The sequence below is a fragment of the Sinohyriopsis cumingii genome, chromosome 4, assembly GCF_028554795.1.
Source record: "Sinohyriopsis cumingii isolate HCF-2022 chromosome 4, ASM2855479v2, whole genome shotgun sequence".
Lineage (NCBI taxonomy): Eukaryota > Metazoa > Mollusca > Bivalvia > Unionida > Unionidae > Sinohyriopsis > Sinohyriopsis cumingii.
In genome coordinates this window covers 44,168,658-44,196,117 of record NC_142964.1, presented here as the reverse complement: position 1 = coordinate 44,196,117, position 27,460 = coordinate 44,168,658, and the positions used below count along the sequence as shown (strand labels likewise).

The 27,460-nt window shown below is 40.8% G+C and overlaps 1 protein-coding gene across 2 annotated transcripts in view; it reads right to left on the bottom strand.

Moving 5' to 3' along the window:
* Nucleotides 1-8,510: 8,510 nt before the first annotated feature.
* LOC149801066 (plasminogen-like) overlaps nt 8,511-27,460 on the bottom strand; it is a 60,609-nt gene continuing 41,659 nt past the window's right edge. For both annotated transcript variants that reach the window (XM_089955101.1, XM_089955100.1), the window contains 4 exons: nt 13,950-14,144; nt 12,908-12,996; nt 10,464-10,520; nt 8,511-8,808 (listed from right to left, as the gene is read on the bottom strand). In XM_089955101.1, the coding sequence (XP_089811227.1) occupies nt 8,695-8,808; nt 10,464-10,520; nt 12,908-12,996; nt 13,950-14,144 (455 nt within the window). In that variant the 3' untranslated portion in view covers nt 8,511-8,694. The remainder of the gene's footprint in view (nt 8,809-10,463; nt 10,521-12,907; nt 12,997-13,949; nt 14,145-27,460) is intronic.

The following is a 27,460-nucleotide window of genomic DNA, read 5'->3' as shown; positions in this document are numbered from 1 at the left end:
ACCTACAACATAACTTACATTATTAACCAATCCTGGTCAGCCAAACCTATATATACTCTATTTCAGGTACACACATTGCCAGGCTGGTTCCCATTTTTCAATACCATTAGAACCGTGTGTCCTAAAGCACAATTGGCCGATCTTCACCCGAGGTTTTGAGAGATATCTAGTTGAAAAGCAGACAACATGGGGTCAAGTATTTCTGCGAAGGATACATTCACGATGTAAACATGTTTTGGAGCATGTCATTAAACGTCTTCAAAATGCCACAGAAGCATGAGTATCACTGACACATCCAGGAATTATATAACATAATGTTAAGTAAATAAAACACTTGCTGGGTAATTGGAAATAAATATGTTTTATACACAAATATCAGTGATTTGTCGAGATTTTATGTATATTTCTATGCGAAGAAATTCGCGCGCCGCAAAAAGTTAATTTAATTTGTTTTTAAGCATTTTTTTTCATTGGCAGGAAAGGCAGTAAGAAATGAAAGAAAGGACAAGAAGGAATGAAATATATACAAAAAGATTTAGTTTCGAGACAATTAACAAGAATCTCCCTTAAAAATTGGGGGGGGGGGGGAGAAAACAAGTATTTATGCCCACACGACATTTCATTTATTTTATTAATTGCAACAAGGAAGCAGTGGTATTTCAATGAATATATTATTATACCAGTTTTGTAAGCATGAAGACAATATTTTGAATGCAAACATCATTTGAAAGATGGCTAATTTTACACATTGCGGAACCTAAAATAATAAGAATAAAATAATTATTAATAATCGTAATATAATAATAAAGGTAATACATCATAGTCAATATTTATTTATTTGTTATCGCTTAAACATTAAACTAATGTATATATTGCAATATATGCTATTAATAAAGTTATTTACCTTCAACACTGTCGCCAAAATGCGCATTTTTCCAGCTTTTATTTCAGTTGCTCTCCGATTTTTGCCTGTAAAATTTACTGTTGCATCAATTATATAACTAATATTAAATTATCAGTTATTAATTTTATTTACGCATCCAATGATACGCTTAGGTGTTTTCAATGCCTTTTGGTGTTTCGGTGCATTTTGGTGTTTCTGCTTTCCTTAATTGTTTTTGTATTTCTTTGTGGGGTTTTGTTAACTTTATGATATATTCGTATTCCATTTAATGTCATAAGGACTTAGGGTGTAAAATGTTTGGGCAGTATTATCATTCAAGGCAGGCCAAGCTGATACATCTCCTGACCGGACGAGGTACAGTGTTCGGGGTGGGCTCCAAAATTGCAATAGGGCCCTGACTTACCTCGAACGGGCAACAAAGAAAAGGTCTATATGTTTGTTTGCTCAAGGTGTTCGTAATACCCAAAACACGTACAGAAGAATGAAACTGTGGTCAAATTTAAAGTGATTGTAAGTTTGTGAGTGTATGGATGCGTTTTTGTATGCCTCGTGGGTCCCGAAAACAACACCACCACACCACACACACACTAATCCGACCCTGGAACCATGGCTTATCCATAAGTGATTTGTTTCGTTACTATTCAAGGGGGTCATGCTTTATGAAAGAATATTTCTGAAAAAAGGATATTTACAAACTGTATTTAAATATAGCCTGTATTTACCCTTGTACAGTCTTATTCATTTCAGTTGATTCTCGACGTTTTTAACTATTCATGGGGCCTTTCCTAAAATTTAGTCCATCTCGAGCATATCTGTAATTTTGTTTTTGGCAGCTGAAAAAAAGCACTAACTTCAAAACAAATTTCTAATCGTTCCGGGTATCGGTCGTAGCTATTACAGAAACCATTAATACCCCACTTCAAACAACCATCACTCGTTCCCCTGACAAACACTGAACTAAACCTTTTCAAACAACCATCACTCGCACCCCTGGCAAACACTGAACTACACCTCTTCAAACAACCATCACTCGCACCCCTGGCAAACACTGAACTACACCGCTTCAAACAACCATCACTCGTTCCCCTGGTAAACACTGCAGGGTCATCAGAAGTACCACTGAACCGTTCAATACATTTTCACCAATCTGTATCGTACTGTATTTTAATTTAACGATGGTAATTAACATTTTGTATATACTGTGTATAAAAATCCCAGATGTTCACTTGTGTCAGTTTCTTTCGTGGGAATGGCGCTATAGCATATGATGTTACAGCATTCGTAGTGATCACTCTTCTCTTTGGATTGAAATTAAATGTTGACGATTTTATTGCTGTGGTTTGCTTTTTTGTTCTGGTTTATTTTTTTTTATTTCTGTATTATTGTAGAGGTAAGAAAAGTCATTAATTTACGTGAATAATGTTTAAATTTAGCATTCTATTTAGTGAAGAAGCGAATTATTTATAGTAAATTAATAATTTTGTCACAGCAATAATTCACAGGTGATACACCAGAACATGTAGGACTTTTCTTGTTTAGAAGAAATGAAAATCGAAGACATTATGTAATAATCGGGAGTTCTCTGCAAAAATCAAAAGATATTATGAAATCGGGAGGTAGGCGTGGAGCGACCGCAAAAATCTGGAGTTTTTTTCTTTCCTCCCGTCGTGAAAGTTAACAAGGTAAGGTGTAAGGTCGCTTACATCAAAGCAAACTACAACTCAGCTTTTACGGTATTACCATCGAACCATATTGTTGTTCATTGTGTTGTTATACTGGGATTACATTTTAATGAGTTAGGTATTTACAATTTCAAAGCAAAGTGAAACCGTAATTACCGGTGCACTGATATAAAATTTCCAATGCAATATTGCATGAATAAACAATAATCGATTCAAAAGGAAGAGGTAGTGTTACAGCAACTCGCAATTGCTAAATTTTTGTCATCGTTCGATCAAATTATACACAAATCTAAATTAGGCAGAAACAATAAGAAAACAGAAAATTTAATAAATTACTTTTCAACCAAGTGTATACCATTTCTTTTTACTAATCATGGACGACAACCTCGAGAAAAGTATAAATCTTTTTTTTTAAAATATAAGTTTGCCTCAGTAAATACATTTAGAACTTAACTCGTGCATCTTGAGATGTCTCGGAGTTGTAGGTCGGTTCACACACGGGTCATGCACTTTTTAGTGTTTATACCTGTTCAGTTTGAGGGTCGGCTTATACGCAAACGGGCTTATACGCGAGTATATATATATATATATATATATATATATATAGAGAGAGAGAGAGAGAGAGAGAGAGAGAGAGAGAGAGAGAGAGAGTGAGAGAGAGAGAGAGAGAGATGTCATCAAAATGTGGGATTTGAAGCTTGAATTTTATTATTGTGCTCCAAAGGTTTCATGATTGACTGGCCTTGACCCCAGGTGTGTAAAGTTATAGGAGTTTCAGTGTAATTTTCTGTAAAAAGTGACAGTATGTGCTCAGTAACAATTTTCAGGACCTTCTGATCTAAATAATTTGAAACTGCAACTTTCTAGTTAAAAGTGTGGCATTTAATGCACTGAAAAACTGAAGTATGCAGAATTGTGATCTTTTCTTGGAAAATGGTCTCATTTTGGAAATAACTGGCATGGAAGGAGTTTGCATATATCTTAAACTGTAATTCACATATCCTGTATTTCTATGATTTCAACTTCCACATAAAATTTAAAGCTGAGTTTATTCAAGAGGTGACTCATGACAAAACTATTCTCCCTGAGTCTGATAGGGGACACGAGGATGTGAGTACAACTGGGAATATAATTTGACCACAACAAGCTATTATCAATCGGAACTCCCAAACGTTTATCGTTTGTGAATTTTCTCGTCCCACATCATTCAAAATGGTGTATAAATTACTGTCCTTAAGCCTGTTATGCTCTGCCTATGTAGTTATTTGCATGACTTTCATTTTACCCAGGTCTTATCAATATCACGCTACATATCAGACTGAGCTGAAATCAAACTAATGTGCAAAATGAAAGCAAATGGTACTTTTCAGGTCACATTATTGTGTACTATTCAAGTCACATTATGGAGTATACTTGTGTACAACTTTCTGATATAGTTGAACAAGATGGCCGCTATCGCTTAACCGGCTTGAAGCAGCTGTTCCGTTTTTTAGTGCCGTTTTCATGATATTTGTGCTTGTTGCCTGTTTTCATCTTCGTTATTGTGTTCATTATGTATTGGCTGTTAAATTCGTATGTGTTTCTTCATCTCCTTGTTTTGGAAACGAGAACAATTAGACTTTTTCTCAGCTGTCTTGCTCCACTGTTTTTGAACAAACCGCCATCACGTGATACTCGCCAGTCAACCCGTTTATGCTACGATGGACCCTCATTAATTGCTTTAAATGATCACTCTAAGGCTGTCCACTCTACATTGTACTCTAGACTAAACGAACTGGGACTACATTCTTCATTACCTAAATGTAAACAGAAGCGAAAAAAGAAACGTTATTTCAAAGCTGGCCGGCGTAGAACAGGAAGAAGATCCCAGTTACCTCCCTTATTTCGGCTCAACAATTTGAAAAAAAATTTCGACCGTTAATTTAAATAACCTAATTCAAATCCCTATTAATTCGTCAACCTTTGTGTCAACTATCCAAGAAATACCTCTACGCATTGCATTATTCAATGCCCAGTCAGTAGGACCACCGGAAAAGCGCACAGAAATAGTTAATTTTATCAACGACCAAAATGTTGACATATTTTTCCTGACAGAAACATGGCTAAAAACATCAGGCGATCAACCCAAGTGTGCGGATCTAACACCCACTGGTTACTCCATCAAGTCTTTCCCCTGTAATTCTCGAGGAGGTGGAATTGCTGTCATCTCAAAGAACTCCATGATAAAGCGTTTTAACTACACCATAACATTCAATTACGACCACACATCGTTTGAACTAGTCCAAACCACACTCACACTGGAGCAAAGGTCAGTCCATTTTTTCTGCCTATACCGCCCTCCTCTTAGTAGAAAAAACAAGCTGGCTGACTCTCTCTCTCTCTTTTTGGAGCAGTTTCCGAATCTCCTGGGCTATGGAAATTCGATAGGTGGCAACCTGATTATTCTTGGAGATTTTAACTTTCACTTTGACTATCCCGGAAACTCAAATACATCAAAACTCATAGATTCCATTAATGTTTTCAACCTCAAACAGTCAGTTAACCAACCCACCCATAAACATGGTCACATTTTAGACTGGATTCTCCATAGACATGATGATAACATTATACGGTCCTCCCTGGTATCCCATGACCTTGCATCAGATCACCTCTGCATTATATGCCATCTGACGTATCAGTCCCTAACCCTCCACCTTTATCTGCTACTATGAGAAACCTCCGTATGATAAATAGAACCAAACTAATGCACGACATCCAAGCTAACCTAACAACTTGCTTACCTCCTACCGCAGAACAACTCGATAACGGTCTGCGTTCATTGCTTGACAAACATGCCCCAGCTACCAAGTGCAGAGTATCAATTCAAAAGTGATCTCCGTGGTATAGCAGTGTTAGGGACCAGCTTCCCACTGCTAAAAGAGACCGCCGTAAAGCTGAGAGGCTCTGGCTTTCCACCAGACTCACTATCCATAAGCAAATCTATGAAGTCGCTAAGAAGAATGTCACAGATATGGTCCATGCAGCGAAATCAGCCCGCTACACTACTAAGATCATGGAAAGTTCCAGCTGCAAAGAGCTCTTCGAGATTACCAACAAGCTAATGTCAAGGAAAAAATCAACACCACTTCCAACTACCTTCTCTCCAGTCGACCTTCCGGACATGTCTGCAAATTTCTTCCGTGACAAAGTACAAACATTTGAGATAATCTTGACACCACAATTTCAATTGACTTGTCGTCACCATACAGTTGGGATACAGAATTTGAGCGGCAACCATTAGCAGCATTTGAACCTGTCTCTATGGATTTTGTACGTACAATCGTGATGAAGAGTGCACCAAAGTCATCTGAACTTGATCCAATTCCAACATCACTGCTGCTTCAGTGCTTAGATCCAGTATTGCCTTCACTAACTGATGTTATCAATACCTCTCTCTCATCCGGGGAATTCCCATCATTTTTCAAAACTGCCATTGTAAAGCCTCTGCTGAAAAAACCAACACTAGACCATAACGATTTAAAGAACTACCGCCCAGTTTCTAATCTCCCATTCATATAAAAAATCTTACAAAAGGTTGTTCTATCCCAGCTTGTATCTCATCTAAATTCGAACAGTCTTTTTAGCAATGTACAATCTGCATATCGCCCTTGCCACAGTACTGAAACTACTCTTCTGAAAGTAGTTAATGACATTCTCTCTGCGTTGGATAGCGGAAAGATTACAGTCCTCACCCTCCTTGATTTGTCTGCAGCATTTGACACAATAGACCATGATATATTACTTCACCGTCTCTAGCATGTATTTGGCATTCATGATACAGCCTTACTGTGGTTCAAGTCCTACTTGGTCAACAGGACACAAATTGCATCTGCAAATGGAATACACTCCAGCCCAGTTGATCTATGGTGTGGTGTTTCACGGGGGTCTGTTCTTGGACCTGTTCTCTTTATTCTGTACACTCACTCAGCCGCTCTCAAGTGTCATATATCATCATCCAGTGTCTCACCAATTGTACGCTGATGACACCCAAATATACAAATCTAGCCACCCAACTGAAGTTGATGCTACCATCCAAGGTGTAGAGAGGTGCATTTCTGATGTGAAATCATGGATGACATGTAACAAGCTGCAGATGAACGATGATAAAACTGAGGCCATTCTGATCACAACACAAAGACTTTCTCATTCACATCCTTTACCTCAAACAATAAATATCAGCAACGCGAACATTAAATTCACACAATCAGTACGAAACCTAGGTGTTACTCTGGACAGTACTCTCACATTGCACCAACAAGTCATGAACATATGCAAAACTGCATATCTTGAGCTGAGACGCATCAGCTCACTTCGCAAATATCTTTCAGTTGATGCCACTAAAACACTTGTCTGTTCATTAGTACTTTCAAGACTGGACTATTGTAACTCAGTTATATCAGATTCATCTCAATATCTACTCCAGAAACTTCAAAAAGTTCAAAACACAGCTGCTCGGATCATACTTAGAGTACCACGATCAAAGCACACCTCCCCGCTGCTCTGTACCCTGCACTGGCTATCCATTCGATCCAGAATCAAACACAAAATTTGTTCTTTGTCGGACTCTAGTCCAACATACCTATCTGATGTCACCCATGTGTACACACCAGCAAGATACTTACGCTCCTCTTCTGACAATCGTATACTCATTATTCCCACTATGAAAATAAAGTCATATGGACAGCGTTCTTTTGCATACCAAGGCCCATCAACGTGGAATGAATTGCCCACTGAACTTAGACACAAAGACACAGTGATCACATTCAAGAGGGCTCTAAAAACTTACTTATTTCGACTGCAAGAACAAACTTAAAGACCCAATAATGTTTCCTACCTGAAATATTTTCAGCATGTTTTTTATTTTTTAATGTTTTTCTAATTTCATGGTATTTGTTTTTGTAATAATATTATTATATGTTTTTTTTAATCTTATAGGTATTGTCTAATGTTGTAAAGCGCTTAGAGCTTCTAAAGATTAGGCACTATACAAAGTCCTGATTATTATTATTATTATTATTATTATTATTAAGGTCACATTATGGGGTACTATTCAGGTCACATTATGGGTACTATTCAAGTCACATTATGAGGTACTATTCAAGTCACATTATGGGGTACTATTCAGGTCACATTATGGGTACTATTCAAGTCACATTATGGGGTACTATTCAAGTCACATTATGGGGTACTATTCAGGTCACATTATGGGTACTATTCAAGTCACATTATGGGGTACTATTCAAGTCACATTATGGGGTACTATTCAGGTCACATTATGGGTACTATTCAAGTCACATTATGGGGTACTATTCTAGTCACATTATTTTCCCCAGAAATTACATTATCAGAGGCAATTTTTATTTCTTCCATTCATATAAAATTTGATCAGATTATAAGCAGTCTCGTTAAGTGTGTATTATTTTTTCAAGTACAATGATATGATAAATTAATTCAAATGAGTTCCTGATATTGACGATCACAACTGTACAAAACTTCAATTATCTTAATTTTCAGACATATACAGGACTTGTTTCTTGAAGTTTATTCCCAGTTTTCAACAAGATATTGAGATTAGATTTTTGGATGGTTCCCAACGTGGGTGGTACAGCCCCCTTGGGGCGGTGGGATTATCGAGCGGGAGGGGGGCGCTAATGCTGAATAATGCTTTGTACGGGGTAAGGTAGGGAGCCCTGAGAATAACCAAGGGGGGCGGTGGCCCGATAAAGTTTGGGAACCACTGATGTAACCATTCTAACATGCAGTGGCAGTCAGAGGCAGATCTGAACAGTTTACTAAATCGAGGGAAAAGTCGCGTCAAACATTTTCCAAAATGACTTCATTTGTAGAATATGTCTGTATTAATAAAGAAAACAAGAAATGCGATATATTGTTAGTTCTCTTTTATGTAACTTTGTATGTAAAATTACATTTATGAATCAAACTTATACAATTTGTTTGTACTTTCTGAAAAGTGAGGACTATTTTAAATTTATATTTCGTCAGACAGGCCATGAAGTTCAGCAGTTTTATTTTTGTCTGTTTCTATACTTCTCCACAGCATTGTTGTTTCTACTGAAACTTGTCACAGCTTGGTACGTCACACACTTCCCAGCTGACCTTGGGATCGATGGTGTAACACCATGTTGTACCATAGCCATTGGGGTCACGACAGTAGTTACCAGCCTGTAAAAATGGAACGTAAAGTATGGCAAATGACATAGCAAGATTACTGGTGTTCATTTAAAATGATCAGAAAGATTATTAACGTAACCCTTACTGTCCAAGGATGGTTAGCAAAAAGAACCAATGCAGGGATTTAGGTCATCACAATAGGAATCGGTGGAGGAAGGGTGGTTGAGATTTTCTCTGTGTAGATAAATATCCTAAATCAAGATATCAGAACATATACTCCGGTCTACTTGGAGCCAATACCATTCTAAAGACATTCATTCACACAAAAAAACGTTATATTTCCGTACAAATATACACCTTAATAATTATATTCCGGCATTTCCATGGCTCCACATATACATGCCATGCATTGGCTTTGTTCTTTTATCTTTTCCAAGCTGAATATATAGATTGTTATGTCATTTAAAGGAAGCTACATTATGTTGAAAATTTCTTTTCCACGTTCAAAGAAACTGTTAAACCGAATGAGTTATACTGACTCATCTGGGGTGTTATTACAAAAAGAGAGAACTTTATGTATAAAAGTAACAGATTAAACCGAATGAGTTATACTAGCTCATCGTGAGTGTAATTACAAATAAAAAGAGATAACTTTATGTAAAATTAACAGATTAAACCGAATGAGTTATACTGGCTCATCGGGAGTGTAATTACAAAAAAAGAGATAACTTTATGTAAAAAAGTAACAGATTTATAATTGGAATTTGGCCGATCCAAGGTCGCAGTTCTGATTACAAGCAGCAATAAAAACAAAAAACACAAACTCCCACCCAAGAAAAAACTGGACCACTTCCGATGCCTCTGTACAAAAAACACAAACTCCCATCCAAGAACAAACTGGACCACTTCCGATGCCTCTATACAGTCATATTTTGCTTCTCATTAATCAACCACTTGTGGGCTCGAAAATTATTAAAGTGGCACCGGGTACACTAGTGGTATGTGGCGCTCACTTTTACTGATCACTGCCGTCTCAAGTCTGTCCGTGTTGTTTTATGTCTCCGGCTTGGCTAATGCGGGCATGTGAGAAAGCTAGCAAGTACCTTCACACGGTTAGGTGGTTCTTTTCAGGGTTTTCCCAGGTTCTTCCTTCAATAGATATACATGGATAGTATGTGCTGAGAAATGGTATTAAACCCACAGAGCAACAAAAACAAACCCTGAAATCATCCACTTTATCTTCACCCATATCTCTAGAATGCTTCGAATACATTTTTTGTATATTTAGTAACTCAAGTTCTATAGACCCGAATTTTGTACCGGACCTAAGCTTGAAATCAATAGCAGGAGTTGTGTGGGAGGAGTTGCTGAACATAACAACCTGCGTACATACTTACTAACGCACGCACGGATGGACGATATTACATAGTATCTATGGTTTATCATAAAAGATTAAAGACAGAAAGAAAAAGAGAAAGATATAGTCATGCATATCTTTAGCATTTTTTAATAACCAGAAGATTGATATTTAAAGCTGTGAATGTGCCCATGAACACATCCAATTCACACTGGGTGGATGAAAATATTGCTGAAGTATCGCATGTTGAAGACATGGCTATTATTCTATACGAACAAAGGACGTTAACCTAGTAAAACGACTAAAGCAGAATAGTAGAAAATAGTGACTGATTAGTTTTAGTACTTACATCGGCGGCTGAGCCATCGGGGAAGGCAGCTTTCAAAAACCTGTGAGTGTGTGGATACTGCAATAAATAAGTCATAATTTAGACTTCTCTCTGCAATGGACGACATCGTATGATCAATTTGCATAAAAAAGAGTGGGCTGTAAGAATTCTGCATTCGGAGCTTCTTGAGATCATTCGGAGCTTCTTGAGATCATTATTTCAGTAGCTCTAACAATAGTAATACACCTTTTATGTAAGCATGTTTAATTCGTTTTCGTCTTGAACGAATTGATAGACAAATTGGCTAAAATGTGCTAAATACAATTTAATGAACAATAGAAAACCCTACAAGAAATCAAGAGTACCTGACGATGCTGAATCACATTATCATCTAACAGATATTTCTGGATTGCTATGAATAGTCTTCCATGTTTCCATACGTTGCAAAGAACTGCAATCTAAACAGTTTGCCTTATAATCGCAGTTTCTGGGAATGAGACAATGGAACTGGGAGGAAGTTTAACCTCAAATGACCTCTTAACGGTTCCTAATAATACTAAGCTAATTCCAGGAATTTGCATCTGCTTTTATTTGGAAGTAGAAAAGTACAGTTAAGCACAGGAAAGAGTCAGGTAACAATGGGGATATTGTAAATGAGTTATGGTGCATTTACAAAGGAAGACAATGCTGATGATGTACAACACTGACAATCAAACCCAGGCGATGTCTCTGCAATTAAAGCTGCATGCAAAAGTTGGTCCATCTAGCGGTCACAACCCACCTAAAAATTTACATACACAATGTTTAAATTTCGTTTAAATCAATCAATATAGTGCTGCATAACACATTTTCTTGAAATCAAACAATCGTTAAGCGGATTATTATTTTGGAAAGAAAAATGAGCGGATACTACAATCATGCACCACCTTCCACTAAATGAGGATGCAGATCGATCATTGAAAGATCAGACGAAGCCAAGGCGTCATCAGCATAAAGTTACATTCAAAATATCTTTGAAATCCAGTCGGAATTAAGACATTATTGCGCACAAAAGAAAGTAGGTGAGACAGATACTCAATGGCCATAACTACAATAAAAGCTAATGTTGCAGGATAAACACACACACACATCTGACAATCACTCTTCCTAGGTCCCATCGAAATCAAGCTGCCTACCAAATTTGTTTAAAATCTAGTGGAGTCACTGTGCAGAAACAACAAAGGTGGGTGAATCTAACCATCAGGGGCCGTAACTCAGTTTATTGGTAGAAACATTATAGTTCGGTCGAGGTCTCATCAATATCACGCTACATATCAGACTGAGATGAAATCAAACTAATGAGCAAAATGACAGCAAATGGTATCACAACCAGTAGCAATAACTCCGCCAAATAATGGCATCAAATATGGCTAATCAACCTTAACAATGGTCCTACCAATAGCAAGCTTTGTAACAAATCTGCCATAAATTAAATCACAAACAAAAGAGTCGTCTTCCGGAAATTAAAGCAGGTTAGTGCGTCGGTCAGGGTATATACCATTGTTAATTATGACATGAAACACTGGTAATCGAAGTTGGCCAAAGACTGATTAATATCAAGATGTCTTCGAAAATTAGTTTCAATTTAATGCAAGGATTTATTGTGCAGAATAAAACATCGGTGGGTCTGATAATCAATGGACAAAATTCTGATAAATGATGACGCACAATGCTGACAATCGAAATCACCCATATCATGCAGTGTACATATCCACAGTTTGGTTGAAATTTAAAAACAATGGAGTTCTTGTGCAGAAAAGTTTGTGGGTTTCTCCATCAGGTGCTAAAACTCAGCTAAACGGTGAAACAATACCCTTACAGCCAGACTCAGCCAAATCATGAAATCAATGAGATTATCAAATATGGTTGAAATATAATAATAACGTATTGTGCGAAATGGAAACCCGATGAGTCGCACAATCAAGGGCAAGAACTCCGTTCGACGATAGTCCAGAAAGCTGAAAAACAAACTGATTGATACTTTCGTCCATAGTATGCTTCATACGAAATCTGATTGAAATCCAACGATAATTAAGAGTTACTTTGTAGAAATGAAGTGGCTGTGAATAATAGTCAAGGGCTATAATTCACCTAATGCAAACAACAACAAACAACAATAACAAAACATTTTAAAATATCTTGTCAAGATTAATAAGTGTTCCACTACGGAGAGGACAGTAGCAAGTATTCAACAACAAAAAAATCCGTATTGTCTCAGTGTATAACAGGAGTATCAAGTCTGTTCTTTACCAACAAAATTCACCAATAAAAAACGGCCAGAACGTCTCAGATAAAAATATTTGAACGACAACCCGATTTGACTATTCATATTCCAAACTGAGGGAGTTATTTCTTCCTCCTCCTCCCATCTTCTTCTTCTTCTCCTTCTTCTTCTTCTTCTTCTTCTAGATGACAGTAGAATTTACCTGTGAGTTCCATCTCTGACAGGTGCGACCAGACACAGTACAGGTTCGTTTTCCAACGTATTTTGTGCTACTATTGATGCAATCTAGTGCTGTAATGAAATAATATTTTCGAACTATATAGTTGTTGTACAGATTTATTAACACTTGTTTAGCTTCTAATTTTCAGATTTAAAAGACAACAGCGTTTCTATCCAGTACTGGGAATCATTAAGCATCTGAGGCCTAGTTGTTTTAAAAACTTAAGAAGAAATAACTGAGCTTTAGATACAAGCCAGTGTAATCAATAAAAACTGATTTGACAAAATGACCTTTTCTCCCGGAAAACATGTTCTGTTCAAACCCGAAAGTTATATTGTTTCTCTGCATATGTCTCAAGAGGTGACTAAAGAAGGAAGGGTCCCCGTTGGCTCAGTCACCAGCGTGCTGGACTCACAATCGAAATGACTGGGGTTCGAATCATACCACAGAATCAGCGAGGATCAGCTATCTTGATGTGTCCTATGGCAAAACGCTTTATTCAAATTGCCTCAGCACTAATAACTTATTTGTCTTCCTGATACAGAGCTAAACCTAGTTTGCCTCAAATACAGAGAATAGTTGTTACTTAAGTCTCACGTCTCACTTAAATTACACTTCACTCGGTGTTTTACCTACATCAATTATTGTTACTTCGACTATGTTTTCATCGAAGGAAACAAAGAAATATTTTAGTTTTAACGGTTTTGCACGTTTCTGAAAACGATCTTATAAATGTTTCTATGATATTTACACATTGTGCATAAAGAAATACTTTGGTGTGCTTGGATAGACATACAATTGAGGGGTAAGCTTGGATAGACATACAATTGAGGGGTAAACTTGCCAATAGCTTCCCATTGGTCAGTGCTATTTATGGGGTCTTCCTCCTCCAAATATACTAGCCGTCATGCATTACCGGACACACACACACACACACACACACACACACACACACACACACATACATACATATACTAAAAAGTAGTTTGATGATTCATCAATGGTGACGAATTTGTTTCCTTACCTCCGCAGGAGATGGAAGCAACAGACCATCCAAATTTCGTGCACACACTCACTGGACAATATTCGTCTTGCGCAGGATCGGACAATGTATCACACATGTAACTAGCCCTGGCACTGTAGGTCGTATGGCTGTAGCGTGGGGTCACATTGGAATTACTACTTGTCACTATGCTTGGAGATCCGCAGTCATTTTCCACTTAAAGAAACAGTGAATTATTTATATGGTGGGACCACTCATCGGGTCCTATAACAAGAGAACTACTCATTGGGTCCTATAACAATGGGACGATTCATCGAGTCCTATAATAATGGGACTACTCATCCGGTCCTATAACAATGGGACTACTCATCGGGTGTTATAACAAATGTAAACTTATACTCCTTTTCCTTTTCTTTACATGTTGAGAATCTTCAAATAATCGAAAATTCGGTTTTCATTGAACAACAAAAAAATGATATCATTTCAGTAGTAAATGGGGTGAGATTAGCGACAATGGGAATTAGCATTACAGAGACCCCTGGGTCAGATTAGCGACAAGGGAAATTTAACATGGCGAAAAATCGTGGGTCAGATTAGCGACAAGGGAAATTAACATGGAGAAAAACGCTGGGCCACTTTAGGGACAATGGGAATTTAACATAGAGTTTGGGTCTGTCTAGGGACAAGGGAAATTAACATGGGGAATAGAGTTTGGGCTTTTGGGATTTTTTTTTTTTTTTTTTTAAAAAGTTTTTTTAAATTTAAATTTAAATTTAAGAAAAGGGGTAGGCAATGGAAAGGCTATCTCTTTTCGAGAAATATGGCTGGCCCTGAAAAGGGCCTTTGGATTTATGTTAATATTAATATTAACATAGATGGCATCTGTCACATCTTCTTCTTAAACTCCTTCTAACTGCCGGTCCATACACAAGTACCCTCTTGAGACATCCTTGTCTTTCTATGTAAACTCTCCTCATCCATTGACTAGTATCTGTCCTATCAACAACAGTCCACTTGGACCTGACATACATGAGCATGTCCGTCCTAAACATCATGGAAGACACAAGGGTGGATGACTCAATGAGCGGGTACAAACACAAACACACAAACACAGACACACAAACACAAACACACAAACACATACGCTAAGAAACAATAAACAAATCCATAATATACTATCCACACAATCGTACGTGAGCGGTTACAAAACCCAAACTATACTCTCCACATACGCTAAGAAACAATAAACAAACCCATAATCTACTATCCACACAATCGTACGTGAGCGGGTACAAACACAAACACACAAACACAAACACACAAACACATACGCTAAGAAACAATAAACAAAATCCATAATCTAATATCCACACAATCGTACGTGAGCGCTTACAAAACCCAAACTATACTCTCCACATACGCTAAGAAACAATAAAGAAACCCATAATCTACTATTCACACAAACATACCTTAGCTCTTACAAGCACCAACACACAAACACATACCCTCACACTATCTTAGAAAAGAGTTAGTGTTTATATTCACACTACTCTACCTACACATTGGCAAATTGATGGTTATTTCTTTTCTAGAGTATTGGGTAGCCCTGAAAAGGGCTGTTTTTTGGAACTTCATGGACACCTGGTTAATGGTGGCACCTTCCAGACCTGGCGCCACATACACATCTTATCCCCCAGTTACTTTTTACTTTTTTGGGGGAGAGAGCAGAGGCAGGATATGTCGCTTCAGAATCCCAATTTTCGCTCTCTGGGATTCTGAAATTTATTCTTCTTCTCTTCTTTTCCTTCTCCTCCTCCTCTTCTTTGTTTCTTCTCTCCTCCTCTTTGTATCTTCTTTCCTCTTCTTCTTCTTCTTTATATCTTCTCTCCTCCTCTTCTTTTTTTCTTCTTTCCTCCTCCTCTCTTATCCTTCCCTCCTCCACAATGGCTTCCGCGGCCAGTTCATTCAACAGGCGCCTGGCATATTCCAGATGCACATGAAGTTCCAACAGTTTAGACAGTCTCGTGTTCATTTTTGGTGTTCATCAATCAACAAAGGTAACTAGACTGCCCAGCGAGTTTCAATTTATACTGAAAGCGCGGACGTGAAGGAAAACATCCCCCTAAAAAACATAAAATTGATGTTACCTACATCATGACCAAAAACAACAACGCGCGGACCTAAAAGAAACACTCACTCACTTTTTTATGCTACCCATCACTATTTTAAAAATTTTTATAAATCACTTCATTAGACTATCCACATACGCAAAGCAATCCAATCTAACTCCAAATATACACCTCAAACACCAAAAAAAAACATGATTTTAATCTACTATTCATACCAACTTACTTAAGCACTTACTAACACACAAACACATACCCTCACATTTTTTAAAAAAGAGTTAGTGTTTATTTTCACACTACTCTACCTACACATTGGCAAATCGATCGTTATTTCTTTTCTAGAGTATTGGGGTAGCTCTGAAAAGGGCTGTTTTTTTTTGTTTGCTATGGCATTCTTTTTCTTAGTTTCTAAGAATGCGATGTCCTCTGAGGATAGACTTTCTGGCGATAGGTCTGCTTCTTCGGAAAGAAAAGAAGAACTCTTTGGTGTCGATACGGCAATCGACAAAGCTCCTGTCAGGTTCAGGTTGCTGCTGCTGTTGCTCTTGTTGTTGTTGTTGCTGCTGTCTCTGAAGTCTGTACTTCTCTGTCCATTCTTCTTTTTCCCTGTTCATTTCTTCTCTGAAGAGCTCTTCTATCAGGTCTTCAGTGATTTTTAACATTCTCACATTCTTTATTTCTTCTGGCTTCGGTATCAGACTGTGTCTGACCCTATGCAAATTCACGTAGGCTTCGTTGAGTTTAGCTAGTTTGGAGCACATCTTCTTAGGAGGATGAGTCGACAATGGATGGTTAGACTGGAAACAACCCGGTTCTTAAAGTTAAAGCGCGGACGTGAAGGAAAACATCCCCCACACGGTTTTTGAGTCGCAACGTTTAGTGAGTGTCATGAGAGGGATAGTAAGAAATGAAAGAGCATCAACCCAACATTCTTATAGCTAAACAAAAGACAAAGGCATTTTTTTTCAAAACACAACATTTTTTATTCAAAAATCACTTAACACTAAACAACAACTCTAACATTTTTAACAATAATCCAACAATATAACATCAAACAATTTTTTCAAAACACAACATTTTTTATTCAAAAATCACTTAACACTAAACAACAAGAACTCTAACATTTTTTAACAATAATCCAACACTAAAAGTTTCTCCACTAGGTAAAGAGGGATAACAGTCTTCCATGGTTTCTAGTAATCTAGGATGACTTCTCTCAAACTGTTGATTTCTATCGTATTATCGAATTCTGCATACAGGATGACGTTCACCGTTTCATCAGGGTCTCGGTCTTTAAACTGAATTTCCACACGAATCTGGCCGGATTTTATAGGGTGGAAATGTCCCTCGTCGCTGCCTTGGTCTGGAGTGAAATCGAAAGCCCACAAAGCGTAGCCTCCTGCATAATCCTCGTACGTAATACCGTGACTGGTATTGGTTCCTAACTGTCCGGTGGCTTCGTACAGGGACAAGTACGATCTCAAGTAATTCTTCTTGGTAAAGTCAGGTTCGAAAGGTCGGGTACACAAGGTCTTGCCATCGCGACTGACTTCGATTTTGGACACGCCAAAGTGTTGAAAGTAGAAAGGATTTTTTTCGGCAGCTCCGTTGAAGGCTGTATTCTCGACGATACCAACGATCAAACGTTTGGGTAACTGTCCTTGGAACAGATGATCTTCGATCATGGATCGCTGTCCCTTGGGAATGGTGAAGGTTTTCACTTCCACGCGTCGTATGGGATACTTGGCGGTCGTTCTACTCAACGTCTGACTGATGTCGTTTCCCACTTTAGGTAACACTTCCACACGGCGTACGTAGAGTCTGGCTTCTAGGATTTTGGTTTTGTAACCGTCACTATCAGCCATCAAATGGAAAGCGGCACTGCTACGATTCAGTCTCAGGCGGACATCCACCCCGTTCAGCAAATACTTTTCTTGCAACCACATGTCCAAATGCAAACGATCCATCAGTTCTAAACTTGTGTCGGCTCCCGTGATTCTCTTTCTTCGTTCTACAAATCCATCATTGTTGTCTTTCTTTTCATCAGTTTCCAATATTTCAAACTTGGTAGGTTCGTCAGCGTCCCATACCACACAGGCATTGAGATGAGTGTTCTTGGCATCTATTCCGTACGTCAAGAGATTTTCCAGGTAGGCACGATAAGGGTAAGTATCCATGCTGCTACTGACCAGTTTGTTATTCAAGTACAAGTCCACTCCACTGAACAAGGAATGCATGAAATTGTTGACGGGAGCTACTGCTTCATCGTCTATAGCACCTCCAGTCTTATCTAGAATTTTGACTTTCAGGTACAAGTAACTGCTATTCAGATCGATGTAATCTTCGGGCTGTCCTTTGATTTCAAACTCGATGGGAGCGGAATCGGTCAGTGAGGAGACGGGGTGAAATTCCACCCACTGGGATTCTTGCATCGTCATCATGGTAGGGGGCATGGCAAACAGGTCCAGTTCCGTCTTGGAACAAGCGCAAGATTCTCGGTGCATCATTTTTTGTCTCTTTTCTCAATAATCGAAAACGTCTAAGTCTCGAACGGTTCTTCTTTTCTTGGCCTTTCTCGCTTGAAGTCTGGTGAAAGGGTGTTTTCTTCGTCGTCTCTTTCTCCCTTGTCCTTGCTGAATGCCTGACTCGGTAGCGTGCAGGGCATTTATAGGTGTTTCTCGTTGGCCTAAAATGTCTTTGCCCGTTTGCAGCAAGACATTTTTGCCTGCCCTCATGAAGGCTTCTTTAGGGTTTTGTTTGTCGATGATGACATTTTGGAGAAATTCTTTGCCTTGCGTCAGTGCCGCATCTTTCAAGGCGTGCAATCCGCGTGTCACCATCGGTTTCAACACCGGGGCCACCGAACGAAAGGCCGATTTTAACATGTCTCCTAAGCCGTGTCCTCGCTGTCGAGCAACCCCTCGGTACACTGGATACATGACTTACTTACGAGTCGTGAGAGAACCGTTTTCGAAAATGGAGTTTCACCGTGACTTTTCCTTTGGTGAATGGAATATTTTGTCCCAGATCTCCTTTTATAGCAATGTTGACCGTGTCCAAATACGACTTACTGACAGGCAAATAGTGAGGATGTACAAATTCGCGGTGGACGTGGTAAGTGTTTCCACCTTCCTCGTCAGCGTTCGTGGCAGAATCTACTTTGAAAGGAATGACACGCAGTAACGGTACGGAGGTGTGTCCCACCACGTTGTACTCCACCACATCGGAATACACGAACATCAAATTCAGTCCTTGGTTCAGTTCTACCGGGGCACGAAATAACTTGCTAAAAGACTCGTTGTCGTAAACGATGGGTAATTCGTTTTTCTTGAGCATGGCCTTTCTCATGTCCATGTCTCCGCCCAACATGTCAAACAATTCAGGACAAAATAAAATGGACACGATTTTACTTCGTTCAAATTTCATCAAGAAGCGACGAGCTGTTTTGTGGTACTCCATGGTGACACTTTTGTTGACAATCTCCAAAGCTTTCAGAAACACGACATTAAACCTGGAGGCTATGGTGCTGACCAAATGTTGACCACTAAAATAATAGCCTGGGGGAATGAACAAGTGATAGGTGGTGTACTTTTGTGTACGGGTTTTCTTGTCATATTTGACATTGCTATCCATCCACTGTTGCATTTGCTCGTCATGAACTTCCACATCAAAAAAATTTTGATTGGGAAGGACATTGAGGACTTGGGTCGGGTGAATCATTTCTACTAAAGCCACTTCCCAATGGGCTTCGTGATCTAACTGGATGGCTTGAGGTAATTTGGCCGTGTAACAGCACAACGTGTTCTTGGGAAACACCTCCATGGAACTGTCACTGGGTAAAGTTAAGTAAAATTGGTTTTGGTGACTCATAATTCCAGAGTTCTGTGGCTGTCCGAGGGGATATTACTGGACGTCAGAGGCGTGTCTCCGTCTAAAATGGGGTTCTGATTGTGGTTGAAGTGGTGACTGGCACTGGCAGTGGACACAAGGTTCCCGGGGTTCCCGTTCGAGGAGAATTTCAGGGAGGGATTAGGAAGCAGGTAACCGATGCAACTGCTCAATAAAATGGTCCACAATTGTTTGTCTCCTTGTTGCAAACTCAAATTGGCAATGGCTGCCCCGATGACACAATACACCACGAAGATTTGGCAGAAAAAGACGATTTGCGTTTTAGGCACACGTTCTCCACACCACACCCACAAGGGTTGTTTTTGTAAATCTTGCACAGAAGAACTAGGTGAAGGAGGAGTGGTCGACGTAGCTGCGTCTGCTGTGTGAAAGGGCATGATGGTCACTTCTTTTTATAGTCGATGACTTGCGAAGCGTCGATCCAAGAATCAAAACTGGGTGGATATCCTTTCCAACGTACTTTGACTTCTTTGACACGTCGTTTGCCCACTTTACGGGTTCTGCGTTCGAGAATGCTTTCGATGTCGTACACGTCGTCTTCTTTTTTGGTGACACGTTGTAACTCGGGCAAATAAAACGTTCCTTTGAGCACTTCTCCGTTCATGTCTTCCAATTTATAGACGGCAGGATGACGGCCATGCACTCGTCCAGTGACGCGAAACAATTCGGTCGTCCAGTTAGGTAAGTAACCTTTGTCGAAAGTGCGTTTGGTTTTGCCAATGCCCACCCAATCTCCTACGGCCAACATTCCACTTTTCTCGGGGACAGCCCTCGTCGGGGACGTACCAAACAGACGCTCAAACACCAACACTTCGTTGTCGGGAGTCACGTCTTGAGGGGCACGTCCGATGCTTCGATGGTAAGATTGGTTGTACGCTTGCACCAGGTGCGGTAAGATGTCGATGTACTTCAGAGTGTGGTGATGCGTAAAATATTTCTACATGCGTTCTTTCAAAGTGCGTTGAAAACGTTCCACGATGCTGGCTTTGGTTTCGGGATTCTCGGTGGTAAAAAAATGAATGTCACGTTTCTTTAATTCTTTTTGGAAAGCTTGGTTCAGAAATTCGGTGCCTTTGTCCGTTTGCCATCGAAGAGGGTGACGACCGCTTTGTTTCAACACCCGTTGCAGGGCTCGCACTAACTCGCTGCTCGATTTGGAAGTCAAGGGCACGACCCAGGCAAATTTGGAAAAGACGTCGATGACACAAAACAAATATTTGTAGCCACGATTGTAGCTGGCCAAATGAGAGACATCGGCTAAATCGGCTTGCCATTGATGATCGATGCCTTCCACTCGGGTGCGACTTCTGGCAAACTTGCGTCGAATGGGTTTGTGTAAAGTGTAGGTAGCTTGTTCTTGTAACCATCGTTGCACTTGAGGTAAACGGAGACTTTTCAGTCGCGTTTTGGCAGCACGATACAATTTTTGAACTCCTGCGTAACCTGCAGGATGGGAGGGATCGTAGTAAATGCTGGCTAAGACTTTTTCCATTTTTTTTGTGTTGGTTGGTGTGTTAATAAGACACCCACTCTTGGAGGATGCTACTCTTTTTCTCTTGGGGTATTTTCTTGGATTGCAATGCTTTGCGTGTGCGGCCAGCAATAGGTGTCGAAGAGGAGAAGGATGTCTGAGCGGGGGATATCGGTTCTTGTTTCACTTCTGTCTTCACTTCTGTCTTCACTTGCTTTTTCTCTTGTGAGGAAGAAGGGGTGGCCATCATCTTTTTAATCCATCCAATTCTGGAGGTAGGTGGTGTTGTTAACTTGCGTACTTTTTCTGGTGGAGTTTGAAACCCTTCCTCTTCTTCTCCTTTTTCTGTCTTGGTCACGGGTACTGGTGGTACTGGTACTGGTACTGGTACTGGTGATGGTGCTGGACTTTTCATCAAGGTCCTAAAATCTTTCAGAGTGGGTAGAGCTGTTTCGTCTAAAGCTTTCTGGTGAAAGAGTTGCAGTCGTTGCAAGAGTTGACCGTACTTTTGCGATTTTTCTGTTTCGGACAAATCTTGGCGATCCATCAAGGACTGCAATTCGTGTTGTAACTGGGACATCTCGCTCAAATGGGGTATGGGAGGTAAATGCGGGGTGCGTTGTTCTTGCCACCGATCGTATTCCATCCATCGTTTGTAAGGCACTAAAGCTAGTTTTCGTCCTTCCATGGGGTTGTCAGGGGTCGATTCTGAGATCTTGGGACTTCCGAAGGCCTTTTTATCTTGCTCCCACCAGTCCTCCCAACATGGTTCCCAAGACTCCTTTCAGTATGGGGCCTAACAAGAGAGGTAAAATACCTCCACGTTGCACTAACATCTTCTTTTTTTGACGAATGGGAATTTTCTTTCGAACCATTTGGCGAAGAACGTGACGATGTTTGCTTAAGCATTGTTTCTGGTGTTTGGACAAAGGGATCGTGCCTTTCAAAACGTTCAAACAACATTCGCACACGGTATCGATGACCTCTTTGGAGGCCGTTTGAATGAGTTTTTTTCGTAGGGGTGGAGAAGCTTTGGACAGGACAGATAACATGTCCCCATGTTTGGCTAAACGTGGTGGCAGTCCTTTCCTTTTCTTTCCTTGGGGTTTTCTGGAGGGTGACATCTTTGAGTCTTCAGGAGCACCGAAAAAACACTGATACCCGACTTGGTCACAGGCCTTTTTTATACTGGAACGCGTCGCCACTGATTGTCTTGACGTCGTATCAGTTTGAGGACAGGCATGACACGTCGTGCAGGGGTACGCAACGGACTAAATCGAGCCAGTTCTTGCTTGGACAAATCCAGTAAACTTTGTAACATGCCCGATCTTTCTTGAACTTTGATTTTGGGAGAAGGTACTTTGTGAGCAGCAGCCACTGCCACTAAATTGGAAGGTCCTGCCACTGGGGAAGTTCTTTTGGGGGTCATCAACGGAGAAGTTCTTGGTGTGATCAACGTCTCCAAGTACTCTTCAGTTCTGGGTGTCATTAACGGAGAAGTGGACAAACGTGAAGCTGCCGGAGACGCAGTCACCGCCGTGGCAGGTCGTGGTTTGCGAGTGTAAGGTTGCGTCCTGGCCGAAGTGCCTCTCTTGCGACTAGTTTTCTGTGGACTTTTCTTTTTCTGGGGGCTTCTTTTCTTTTTCCGGGGTGGTGTCTGGTCAGAGGAGGGTCCTGCCAATGGAGAAGTTCTCCTTGGGGACCTGGTCTTTTTCTTCTTGGGACTTCGTTGGACTTTTGTCTTGGGTATAACTTTGGGGGTATTAGGATCCCATCTTAAGAGTGAGCGAATGATGACCCCTCCTAGAGTACCGCTCCCTCCAGGTTTCAAAATGATTTGTTTTTTGGTTTGAGTGTCGATGCGGGGATCGGCCAGTTGGACCAAAGCGACTTTGTTTCGATCGAAAAAGCGTTTGGTTTGATGAGGAATCTGAATGATTCCTTGGAGTAATTGACGTGCCGTCACCGTGAACCATCGTAAGACTTCTTTGAGACTAGCTTCTAAGACACGAGCTCGTGTTTGTGGATCTTTTTTTCGACTGATGCCATACAAGGCACGAATCAATTTGACGGGAAGATGCGACTGAAGGGACGTCATGTTCGCACTGAGAGTGAGACAGACGAAAAAGGGTCTGAGGTTTTTATAGATTTTTTTTATGGGGAGTGAAATGAAGTCGAGGACGGAGACGTGTACAGGACAGGCCCTCCGTCTTGGCACCAGTGGTGAAACAAGTGGGTACGAAATCGCAAATCCTCAGGAGTCGTAGGTTTCAAATCGACGAGTAAATAGGCGTGTGGAGTTTGAGTGGCATCGTCGTACGCCTGAGTCAGCCAAGGCGTTCCTAACTGTTTGGCTAAGACTTGCACTTGCGATTTATCTCGAGGGCTTTTAAACAAGACCACGTAATGCGCATTGAGACTGATGGTGCGATGGGCTTTACTTTGTTGAAACAAATTTTGGGTGATGTAAACGACACTGGCATTACGGTGATGCCCTTTGCGCGTGAACCACAGTTTAATTTCTTCTTCGTCTTCTCCTAACATGTCGTCGAAAATGACCAAATGGGTTAGACGGGAGTCAGAGACGATGCCGTCGTCTTCTTTAGGAATGCCTTCCACAAACACGATGGAATCGCCTTGACTTTCTCGCAAGAGGCTGTACGCCGATTGCCACTCTTTGTAACACCACACGATTCGTTGAGGGGGCCGATCGATCAAATGATGTTTATGTTCGATCAAACGTTTGACGAATTCGGTTTTGCCTGAACCGCTAGGTCCAGCAATGAGCATGTTAAAGGGATGGCGAAGATACAAAGCCTCCCAACTGGCACAATCTAAGTGTTCGTCGATGGCTTTGACAGTAGAGGAAGAGGGAGCAGAGACAGCAGAGGTAGCCATGGTGTGAGAAATGTCACTTGTGACACGAAAAACAAACAAGACAAGAGTTTATATACTTTTTCAGAACACGTTTATTGAATGTTTCAAACATGAATACGAAAGACAAAAATGCATAAAAGCCAAAGGCTTAAGTACAAGAATAAAAGGCACATGATAACCATGAACGTGGAATAAACACAAGTGTCTGTACAACATGTTTTGGGTAAAGTTCTAACCAGTTCTTTAGTAGGGGTAAGGTCACACAAGTGTCCTCCCGAAAGGGTCTTTCAGGCCTGTCCACGACAGTCCTGCCCTGGGTGACGGGTTATTCTGGCACCGTCACTAACACAGGTTGAAAAGTAACTTTTTTCCTTGAATAACTCTCGTGCATACTGGGCCACCTCTTGTGTCCAAGCCTCAAAACCCTGGTCTCGGTGATGTCCAACATTTGACTCCTAACCAATTTGGTTTTTTCTTTGTCAACGACATGGTAAGTTACTTCAATGAACAATGAACTATCGATCTTGCCTAGGGTTCCTTTTCATATACAGACCAATACCGACGTGACCGTACGGTAAGGTGAAGTGATTGGGAAGTCGCACTCGCTTCTGGTATACAATTTGATAGACTTTTTCCAAGGGTCGACTGACGATGTGGTGAGTGGGTAAACGTACAATCTTGTTCGGTTGATAGGTGGTCACTTTAAAGTTTCCATCCTCTCCCGATTGCAAGGCTTCTTTCAATACCCCAAAGTTGACCACTCGACTGGTACGATGATTCAGAGTCAGTCCTTTCACTTTGCACGTCGTGTGCACTTCTCCTTGTTTGTCCCGGTATTCGTAGCCGTAATTTTTGGGACCACCACTGACGAAACTTAGAATCTTGTCGTCGGGATGCTCGTCTGTCCAGGCTCCTAAACGGTCTCCTTCGATGTCAGGGTGCTGTTGAATCGGGTGATGGATGTAAATGCAACTGTCCGTGTCAAAGTACAGGACGCGTTCTTCTAACAGTTCTAAAGCTTCGTACAATTTTAAGCGAGCATGAGCTGTCACGTAAGCCGCAATGATGACATTTCCAAAAGGGTCGTCTTGTACAAAGTCCAGATCTTCTTCGTAATTGACCAAGATCAAATCCTCTCGAACGACGTCCACGTGTTTCATGTATTTGGTTTTGTCGTGAATCATCTGGAAGTAGCGGGAAGGTTCTGTCAAATATTCCGTCTTGGGTAAACACGGTCGTTGTGCCATTTTACCCCACAAGCAATTTAACATCACTTTGGCAAGCGATCGCCTGCCTTCGTTTTTTTCGATGTGGTCTAAAGAGATGCCTTCTTGTGCATAGTATTTCTCTTTGAATTGTATTTGGTCTTCGGGAGTGTGACACCAGGAAGGATAGCCGCTGGCTTCTTGTTTCAGTTTCAAAAAGGCATCCACGTAGTCGGCGAAAATGCCTTTCTGAGTAGGGTCACCCTTGTGGTACTGTTGTGTCTTGGGAAAGTGGCAAATTTCGTACACTTCTAACAGTTGGTATGCCATGTCCAGAGCTTTGAACAATTCCACGCTGACCCAGGTTCCCGTCAAGGCACGTTCTTCCTGGCTGTGATGGCAAGGTTGGTCCTGGTTGCACGTTTCGGCACAAGTACGGCACAAGGGAAACATCAGTTTGCCTTGACAATGGTGAGGTAAGACGGGATGGTATAGGTTCGTGGGAGGCAAAACTTTACACTTGATCAAGCCTTCGTATTGTCGAATGTTTTTCAGGTCGATGTGTTCCGTCAGCAATTGTGGGTGCCCTACAGGAAAGCGACAATATTTGCACACGTAGGGATACAGCGAACACACGTCCAAGTATTTGATTTCTTCTCCTTTCTCTTCGTCCGCTTGGTACAGCAAACAGGTGGCATTGGTCCTTCCTCCGTACAAACTATCCCTCGGGTTCAGCGGGTCCATGAACTGGTAACTTTCCACGAGGCGTTTAAACTCGGGATCGGTTTTCAAACCGTGATCATACTCGTGTTCCCACATTTCCACCACTTGGTATCCTTGCTGTTCCAACTTTAGGCGTCGCTGACAAGTGTCCTGGTACAAGTCTTCCATGGTTCGTTGCAAAAACTGATTTTTAGTGTCACGGTCAGGGTAGCAGACGGGACATCCGTGAAATAAGCAACCGTTAAACTCGTACACGATCTTGGGGTTTTCTAAGTCCCAGCCATCGACCGAATACGTTCCGATGGTCTTTTCGCCTCCTCCGTTGCGGGCATGCTGAATCCATTTGTCTTCCTTGTCGCACAAGTAATGTAACCAACGTAGGGCTTTGACCGAGTATTGACGCTTGACATAGCGGGTCGTTTGAGGACTGATGACAGCCACGGTGTTTTCAGGCATGAATCGTTGGCGGTACACTAAGGAACACGCTTTGGCAATGGTGCAAGCTTCTTTCAAAGAATCGACCCCTCCGTGTTCCATGAACAGTTCTCGAAATTTTCCACAGCAACGCCGTAAAATGTCCACGTCGGAACGACAATACTTTAGCATTTCTTCCTGAAAGTCGAAAGGGTCCGAGGCGTGAGCCTGGTACCAAGCGTAGAAAGCTTCTCGTTGTTCGGTACGCATGTTGTCGGGGTCGTAATAGTGAACCTCAGGCAAATGGGGTAGAACGGCATGTTGATTGGCTTCCGTATTGAAAAAGTGTGGAAAGTACCCTTTAGCCATTTCTGTCATTCCAAACGTTTTAGGCATTCGGCTCAAAGGCATGGCCAAGTAACTCATCGAATCTTTAAACTGTACTTGTCCCACTTGCATGAAAATGATTTTGGCTCCGTTCAAAGTGACTTTAGGACGTTCGGTGCCTTGTTCCGTATAGTATCTGAGAAGAAACTGTCCATCGTATCCGGAGAAATTGTGAGCCATCACCGTGGCATGACGATGACAATCTCCGTAACGTTCGATGTCCTCTTGGCTCCACGTCTTGTCGATGGGGTCTAAGACCCATCGGGCAAAATCGGCTAACGTGTTTGGTCCCCGAAAGATTTTTTCACGTCCTCCAGGAATCTTGCTGCAGTGAGGGCAATGACTGAAGATAGGTTCTTGAATGCACTTCTCGCACGCTCGATGAGCCACGCAGAAATTAAGAATGTGAATGCCAGTCTC